Source organism: Brugia malayi (assembly GCF_000002995.4).
Source record: "Brugia malayi strain FR3 genome assembly, contig: Bm_v4_Chr4_scaffold_001, whole genome shotgun sequence".
Taxonomy (NCBI): Eukaryota; Metazoa; Nematoda; class Chromadorea; order Rhabditida; family Onchocercidae; genus Brugia; species Brugia malayi.
The window spans coordinates 11228550-11238397 of NW_025062478.1; the positions used below are offsets into that span (position 1 = coordinate 11228550).

General features: G+C 29.3%; 1 protein-coding gene across 1 annotated transcript; it reads right to left on the reverse strand.

Moving 5' to 3' along the window:
• Nucleotides 1–1492: 1492 nt before the first annotated feature.
• Bm9067 (Spc97 / Spc98 family protein) lies at nt 1493–8832 on the reverse strand (the record flags this gene model as incomplete). Its single annotated transcript, XM_043082432.1, has 18 exons — nt 1493–1514; nt 1671–1774; nt 2158–2301; nt 2615–2759; nt 3259–3427; nt 3693–3775; nt 3887–3974; nt 4475–4566; nt 4691–4791; nt 4890–4960; nt 5359–5471; nt 5621–5703; nt 5946–6119; nt 6764–6981; nt 7262–7418; nt 7685–7765; nt 8214–8293; nt 8793–8832. The coding sequence occupies 18 exons, from the start codon at nt 8830–8832 to the stop codon at nt 1493–1495; spliced, it is 1965 nt and encodes a 654-aa protein (XP_042938366.1).
• Nucleotides 8833–9848: the final 1016 nt, after the last annotated feature.

Here is a 9848-nt window from a genome sequence, read left to right on the forward strand (position 1 = left end):
AATTAAAATTAAAAGCTAAAACAATCTTGAAAAAGTTTTCAGTTACATTCTTTTTCAAGTTTGAACTTTGTCAATGATAAAAGAAATTTTTTTAATCTAATTCTTCGATGTGCTCATTCATTCCTCTTTTTGTCTTCCAAGAATTACACATGTGTCAACCAAAACGAAATTTGAATTGAATGGCTACACCAATCTTTTCTTTGACATTTCAAATTAATTTAAATGAAATCCTGTGCTGCTTCCTTGCTATTTCCAGAATGTAAACATCATAAGTATCATTTACTACAAAATTTTGCACAAAAAAGTAAAGCGAATACTTGAAATAGCACCGTTCTTCATAATATTGTCAGGAATAGCTGAGATGAGGAATAGTTCCATCTTTCTTCTCCAACGAGTGATAAGGTTCCTTCCTTGCTAGCAATCTTCTAAAGTTGTATCACACGATGCATTCATTACTTCGGTAATTCATTTCATTTCTTTTAGCAGTTCTAAACAGAATTAGTCACATGATATGAGTCCGATACTGTAAGTTTGTTTTTGTGGAAGCATTTTGTTATGGATTAATAGTAAATAAATATATGAAGATGGCTTGTTTATTTAGCGAAGAAAAACTATCAGCGATGGGAAAGACTAATTTTAAACGACAAAAAGTGAAATTGAATTTAATTTTAAAGTCAAAAGTTAGACTCAAAAGAATGAATTACACACTAAATGACTAAATTAACATTCCATACTGGGAAAGAAGGGAAATGATATTATCAAAAAAATTCTAAAGTTTCAGAGTAAAATTTCAAAATGAAAATTCTAAAGTAAAAATTTCAAAATGAAAAGAATTGTTAAAGAATGTTAAGAATTTTAAGCTAGCAAAAATAATGTCCCTGAAAAGAAGCCACATACAGTTAATGCAGTAATTAAAAAATGCATCAGGAAACGTTATTCACCAAATTTTAACACAACAATAGTAAAATAATAGTTGAAGAAAATCGAAAACAGGTTAGCGGCAATTTCCCAAAACTGAATGAAATTCATAAATTATCTAACAAAATAAGTTTTAAAAGGAAATTTTGAATAACTGATATGAATACATAATAAACATATAGTGGTACAAATATAAATCAAAACAATGAAAATCTGTGCAAACAAGATACTATTTAAATGATGATTTAAAAATGCTGACTGCAATTTTAGAACATTTAACGGTTTGTATTGTTACAACGGTCTTTTGAATATTTTCAGCGACTAACTTTTCTTCAGGAATAGCTATTTCAAATTACATTATCTACAAAGCAATATAATATGCAGCCAAATAAAACAAATTAAGAAAAAAGTTGAAACGAATGAGTTTTAAATTAAAATAAAGACGATTGAGGAAATTCTCGCATAAGTACACATAACTCATTTTAATATATTTATAGGCTAAAAATTCTTCGCCTGAAATTTTGCATTCTTAACTGCAACGTATAAATGCTTCAGACCGTTCGGTTCAAATACTTCAATAGAACTGCGAAAAGATTCTGAAAATAAGAACGGAACAGTTGCAAGACAATTTGAAAGAGATGTCATATTTAGCTTTATCAAAGAATAAACTTTCATAGTGTGGCAAATCATCAGCTTTTGTAGAGAGAATTATAATCCTTCGACAAACTAAAAAATTGAAAAAAAGATCTCACCTAGAATGCAACTGAGCATATGCATTATTATTGTTTTGCTGAGAAAGGAAAGAGCACATTTTTCCAAGACAATCGTTCCATTTTTCAGCTGATTGGTCATATTTCTGAAGATCTAACAATATCTGTACGAAACATTATCAAAATTTAACTTAAAAAGTAGAAATGATTCTAATTTAATGTTCATGAAGCAGAGATATTTTGACAAGATGAAATAACGCTTCAAAGCAGTAAATTACCTAATCCAACTATCAGAGCATTTTGACAATTATTTATATGAACTTAGACAATCAATTAACTCGATTAATATCTAGACAGATCCTACTTGGATTTTCTTACAGAAAATAGATCTCAATTTCACGCTCACATTACTGCGATATTTAATCTCGAGAAATCTATCTTCATCGTAATAGGATCGAACTAGATAGTACTTTGTCAGATTTCCTAAAGAAATTTAAGCCGATATTCCAGAATTTGAAATGAAACGCACAATTTCATCTGTTGTAAAACCATAGATAATGGAAACCAAATTCGAAAGTAAGCTCATGAATTCTGAACCCGGTAAAAAACACTGAGTGGTCACATCAACAAAAAAAGAACGTTGAAATAGAAGTATTTCTTCGAGACTTGCAGACTAAAAAAAAATCAATTAAAATTGTAATATTTGCAATAATTTCAACCCATTCTCTCTCTCTCTCCCCTTCATCTACAGAGTAAATTATAGTTAAATTTCATAATGTAAATTATACTTAAAGCGGTACTAATATCGGAGTGCTATAATGACTAGCAGTGACATGATCGCCAATATTTGGACGAAAAGTACTTGATACTTCTTCCGTGCTTACATTTACTTATCTAATATTTAAAAGAAAAAGTCTCCTATTTCCTTGTTTAAACACTCGAAATTGAATAACACTAGATTAATTTAAAAGTATATAAAAACTAACTTTTGATAACTTGTCAATAAAAACACTCCATGAGCGAGGTACAACATATATCCAGCAGTGTAAACTATACGCATTCAGAAAATGAAGCATTTCTTGTAACAAACGTCTATCATTAAGCGTCACTAAATCACTACGCATCTGTTTGCTGCAAAACAAAAATGATGAGAAATATGAACATAATCATTTTAAATGTTTACAATATGGTAACGATAAAACTAAATTTATATGCAGAGGTAAAATAGCATCAATATGGTTTCTAGATTATGTTTTTTTTTTTCAATACTAAAACTTATTTTCAAAAATACTGAAACATTTATAATCAAAAGAAAACCCAGCAAATTTACTATCTCTCTTATCACTATAAGATATTTTTCCCAGCGTGAAATCACGATTTTACAAATATAAACTCATACATGCATAGAAATACGCATGTGTCACACAATAAAAAAATCAAAAAAAAAAAATAAAATATACATATATAACTGAGTATAGAGATGAAATAAAAAGATTAATAATATTGTCACCTCGATAACTGCCTCTGTATATTTTACACAAGTTAATTGCAAATCAATAATTAATAATAATAATAAACAATCATGATAGCAATGAACAAAATATAGAAATTGTGATAAGTAACCACAAACTTTAAAATTTGAGCAGTAGCGCCAAAAAGATAAAAAAATATCCGGAAAAAAAGATTGTAATAAAGCAGTATCTGTGGCGGAAAAACAAGTGATAACGGTGAATCGACATTAATATGGACTGATAATGCGTCCTGTCCATTTTTACTTTCAGTTGGTTCGAAATCGAAATCTGTAACTGTTTTTTAGTTATCCAAAAATAGCCCGGAAAAAAGACCGATCTGTATTCAATTCACATATTTTCCTATCAAAATCATGCATTATTAAATTAGTCCCAGCACTCCACCGATTTAAAAAGCATGATTTTTCTGTTGCCTTTATTGATTACTACTAATATATAGCTCCAGACGTAACTCTCGTTTCCAATACATGACAATATTAAGTTCATAAATTATCCTGCAAATATATTTTAATCAGTCTTTAATGTAATGACTTACCCGTGTTTAATTTATTATCTTGATTCATGTCTTTCATGACTAGATGTAATGATGTGAACATGTCATACTTCTCCAAAACAGGCCTAAAATTAGATAATCGAAATGCTTGGATTTTAAAGAAAAAATTAATAAATTTTAAGAAAAAGATCAAATTAAATAGCCTAATCATCTAATAGAAATAGTAAAAAATTAACCTAAATCTGTGCCGATGCTTGTCAAAATGTAAAGTGGAGCAGTCTACTGCTTCTTCAAATAATATTTGCAATTTCTTTATTGATATATCTGAAGATTGTTAATGTTAAAATTAATTTTGATCGTGTACCATATTTCCCTCCACACATTATCTAAATAGGGTAGATACATATTTTGCTCATTCTAAAACTGACGTCATATGTATTTAGCGCATTTTATGCTCATAACCATAATTAGAATTCGATGTATTAGCTTCTTTCTCTGCTAAGTGAAATGATGAACTATGCAAATCGATATAAGTTCAGTATAATCATTTGAATTCTCAGAGTTACGGAGAACCTTCACAAGAGTAATATTTATATAGTGCTACATCTTCGTGCAACAAACATCTCACTACCAAATAAAATTATCAATAAAATCGTTATATAAATTTTGGGTCATTGCAACCATCGTTTTGTAAATTTAATCTTTTAAAGATATTTCAGAATGCTAGAAATAAAATAATATATTTTGACTAGAATTTAGTAACACCAGAGAATTATACTGAAGACCCAAACTGTTCTAATAATGCATTGCTATATCAAAATTACCTCGAATAGAACTAATTAGCATATCTCGAGATAATTCATAAAATGAAACTAGCCAATCGGAGCGTTGCAAAAGAAGAAAATTATGAAATGATCTGAAACTCAACTTAAAAAGCAGAAATAATAAAACCTGAAGACAGGTAGAAAGAAATATCAAAAATATGGATATTAGCAATAAAAACATTGGAAGAAAAATGTTTGATATAAGTTAAAAGTTACTCAAAATACTCATCCAAACCGAACTGTTTACGTAAAATTTGAACCAGATCTTTGCTTGCTTTTAGCCGAGCTTTCTTGACGTCACGTACAACTTCGTCAACCTCAAAAAATTCAACTTCGACAACAAGAAACATTTTCATAATACTTGGTTAGTTTCACAGATCAAAGAAATGATTACAAAAAATATTTAAAAACGAACACTCTTTCGTTTCCATTCCTCCAACTCTTCTTCTTCGCCAATACGTTCGTCATCAAATGTTGTAGTCTCACCTAAGAAAAAGAAATTCTTAAACTATTACTGTATGTTTGATTTAAACTTTGCATATGACTGTAATATGTCAAAAATTTTTGTAATTCGATAACATCCCACTATAACTAATAGCTAAGTAAGATTAGCTACGATATTATTAATATCAGTAAGCAAGATGCAGAAGTTCTCGTTTATTCACAAAATTTTTTTTTAAGAGACAAATACTTTCTTACTTTAATCAGAACTAACTCTCTCATTATGCAGCACACTTAAAGCATATCGAAATAGACGAAACTTAGATCGAGTATTTCAACATTTCTATAGTGGTTAGGAATTAAAAGAAAAAAAATGTCGGTGTAGATCAATTAAGTAAACAGGAAACCACAGAGTTAAAAAAACATACTTTAAAAAATTTTACCTTTGATCATCTCAGCAATATTCAGATATATGCCACAATTCACAATATCTTCGAACGCTGGTTGTAACTGCGTTGGACATAAAGCTTCCACAATACAAAATCGATCGTCAAAACTGAAAACAACAAACTAAATTTTTATTAATTTTTTAAATTAAAGTCGGTTAATTTGCTGAGCATCTACATCGTATACTAAAGTAAAGTTCGGAACGAAATCCATTATCCTAAATTTGTGTAATTGACAAAAATACATTTTGTTACATACTTGTTTAACTTATTGCTATTATCGCCAGGCACGATATCCGATTTCGTGAACATTTTAGAACTTTTAAGATCCCAAATCATAAACTGAAAGAAGAGATACATGAAAACAATGAAAATGAAAGAGTATAAATTAAAAGATCATTACTGTGAAAGAAAAAAGAAAAAAAAAAAACTATATGTTAAACTACATGATTCCAAACGACTACTACATTATTCTTTGTTTTGAAATATGTCTAACCTCAAACAAAAATGTTTAATCGTAATGCCAATCTAATTCTTAACTATTAATTTTAGTCTATAAAAATGTATGAAATAATGAAATAAACATCATGGCAGTAATCCTGAATTTTCCCGTAACGTATCCACCAAAACAGTAGTTCGAAATATTGCTCCAATCCAGCTACTTCAAATTTCTGCAGCATATCACGGGTTGTGGGTGACACACATTTTCGTATTTGTTCTGATAGCATTGATAGCACTTCACCACCCACAAGGTCGTTCTAAAATAAAAATAATGCAAAGGATATCAGTTACCAATGTTATCAACAATGAACATTAATTGTCACCTGAATTAAATAAATTCTACGTAAAAAAGACTATTTTTTCAAACAAATCAAGGATTTATTTAGCAAATGAAACCAAAGCGAAAGATAATAAGGCCTATTTTTTTTAACTGAAAGATAATTTCGCATTCCAGGAAAAAACGGCAGGCAAATGAACACTCACCAAATGACATAAATTCAAAGCGAGTGATAACAAGTCCTTGAAAAACAATACATTAAACAGTTGCACTCTAAGAACAACCTAATAGCCATAAAAAATATCTAATGATTTAAGATTTCCCAAAATTTCGAAAAAAGATAATTTCATTAAAAGTCATGCTTCTGATATTTATTTATCCTTCCATATTCACTTTTTATTCCATTTCATATCATAGAGTTTAAATGTCCTATGATCTTGAATTTTCTTTGATTTATTTTTACTCCTACTATTATTATCTAATGTCTATAACTTCAAACTATTTGTAGTTTAATCCTTACTTTAATTATAACTTGTCACAAGTATTTTCAAGAAAACAACCTGAAGAATACCTTGAAACATAATTGGTTTACTTTCTAATAACAAATGAAATATTTCCACAAACCTTAATCATAGTTGCAAGCACATCATTCAGCTGTTTCGTTATTTGCATATATGGACGCATGTATGTGGCAACTTCCGCAAGAGTTAATGATCTTTGATCGCTTCGATTTTCAAGTTCCAATTTAACTAGTAAAGGCATCACTTCCGAATTGAAAAACTCCTCAGCCGCGGATCCAACAGCGAGTGCTACTCGCCCACGTGATAACTCACAACATATATCTAAAAATAACATACAAATTTTCATACCATCTATTAAGATGAAAAAAATTTCATACCATTTAAGCATACAAAATAAAACCATAAATTTCAAGTTAATTCAGTCATATAATCAATCACCATCCAGATACCAAAGAAAATTCTGAACAGAGTGGTTCATTAATATGAATACAATACAGTTTTTTTCATACATAACTATATCAGGCCCTTAATGAAGGAATGTAACAGATCTATCTAACAGTACTAACTTTTCAAATGATAAATAAAAATAAATCAAATATACTTTTAATATTATGTCGAAGTTGAATTAATGTAGCAGCAAGAGGGAGACATGCGTCAGTATACAGCGCACTGCGTAAACAAGTATCTGAGCTTGGATTCACCGTCCACGTTATACTGTCACCCTCTTTGACAAATCGTATACTATTCCCTTGATAAGCCTATTATAATCATTTGTTAACCAGATTTTCGAAAAAAGAATAGACAAAACTAATTTTAATAGTTCTACATTAATTTTCACCAGAACGGGATCACAACTAAGCATTGGACATGTTCGTGGAATAGAATTAGAGAAGAGCTTTGTAATTGGTTACTGAAACTTTTTTTCATTTATTCAGCAATCTCGTCATCGATAAAATTATTATTTGTTGAATTGCAAAATTCCTAACTTATTAGTCCTATTCTGCTCTTAATTTTAAACACTAACCATATAAACGAGAAAGAGATCTTTTACCAAATGTTGTTCTTGTGACTGTAGCGTTAGCGATGAAAGATTAATATGTTCCATCTAAAAACTGAAACCGTTAGGACATTTGTTAAAATTCATAAACATTTTTCCAATTTCGAAAATTCTGAATTTAGTTTTTTCATATTTTTTTTCCGAAAATTCAAATTTTAAGGCAGGATTATTTGTGTGAACCCATAAAATTTGGAATACAAATTATACTGAGTTTAGTGAATCCACATAAATCGCCTTACTTCAAATTTGTATATAAATTCGAGTATAAAGTGCACACCAAAAAAGAAATATATAAAACTGAGTACTCCAATGATCTCTTCTACAGCAACAAACACAAAAAATTAAAAAATTCTAAATGAATATGTTAAATACACAAAAAGTTATTCAAATATGTGGGTCAAAATTACAAATCGTACAATCAAAATCAGTTAAGCTGATTCTGCTTGAACCTGCAACAATGCAATTAAAAGAAGAAAACGAAAAATGAAAAAAATACAGGTGTAAAGCAAGCATCTGGTTGTGATGAGCAATATTCACCGGGCAGACTGAACGAAGTGAACGGTAGAAGTTTCAATACTACAAAAATACCATTAGTAAGCAAATAATCACAAATAATTCTAAATGAAGAAGAATATATGCATGAACATGATGAACATTTTAGTATTTACGTGTCTTTACTATTTAGTAATGTCTGAATCCAACAATATTATTTTAATATACTTTGGATCAGTGGTTTTATTGTAGTATGATTTTTGCTTCTATTTCACAGTGATCGATTTATAAGTCAACGATTTAAGCGAATACTAGTCAATAAACAAGCAACTTAAACATCTCTCAAGTAGAAGAAAAAAAAGTATTCATTGGCTAATAAATATCAGATTAAATAAAAAAATATCACACTAAACCTTATTTGAACTTTTCAAAATTACATACAAATAAGTTCTAACATTGTTGCCTAATTATTCCCTTCAAAAAAAAAAAAAATGTCAACTACAAATCTATGTTCTTATGAAACGCACTAAACTAAAGCTTGAATTCAGATATTAAGCAGCATATAAAGTGAGAAGAAACATACCAATTTGCTTCCGACATTTTTTCCACACCGCCTCATCCATATCAAATGAGCATCAATTAATGTCTGAAAAATTTTGAAGAGAAATAAAAATACAAACAAAAATTTGAGCACTTTACCAAATAAGCACAAGAAATCGAACCCAATAAAACAAAAATAATTTTTAAATTGTCTGAGAAACGCATTTTCATGATAGCCTTATCTTCTTCGTTACATGAATAAGCCGATAATTGGAGCACAATATATTTGAAATTGAACTTTGTGTTCAGACTGTGTCGTTGGATTAGAATTGCTGCTCCGTGAGAGAGTGACGTCTGAGTTTGTCGAATACGTGTTGATTTGCGTGATATTTTGATGCATTTGTGTTATGGCAGATGACTGCAGTACATATGCTTGACTTTCTGTATTATTTTACTTTGCTAGTTTTGAGATATTTTCGGTCACAAAAAGAAGATACGTTATTTGCGTATTGCGTAATATTTAAAAAGTGTTACATAACTACGTCTCATCGATTAGATTTTTTACTTTTCTATCGATTTCTGCTCTTGTTGTCCTTCATGTCTGTGCATGACGAAAGTAAGAGAATGAAACCATGAGTAACACTGCATATTAGGCTAATCATATTAATGTAGCAATGTTGAGGAGTATTAACATATCAGTAGATTACAACTTTTAGGTCAATTTAGGAATATTCAAATGTTTCTAGAATGCTGCTATATTTGTATCAAATAATGCCTCTTTAAATTCGGCTGGCACAAAATAGAATACCTGTTATGGAAATAGTTAAATAATCATGGATCACAAAGCAAAAGAGAAAAAGAACATGGAACAAATAGCAACATTGTTGAAATTATACAAAGAAAAGTTCAGATCAAATATTTTTTATTACTATTATATCTAACTAGGAAAAAGGAAGAAGAAAGTAGGGAGGGATGTTTTAGTTGAAAAGAGGACAAAAAATGATAAAAATTTTAGGAGGATGCATGGTAGTGAACTAATGCTGTGACTTGAGATAACCATCAAATTTTTCTTTTTTTTCATATTTTTTGGAATTTACAT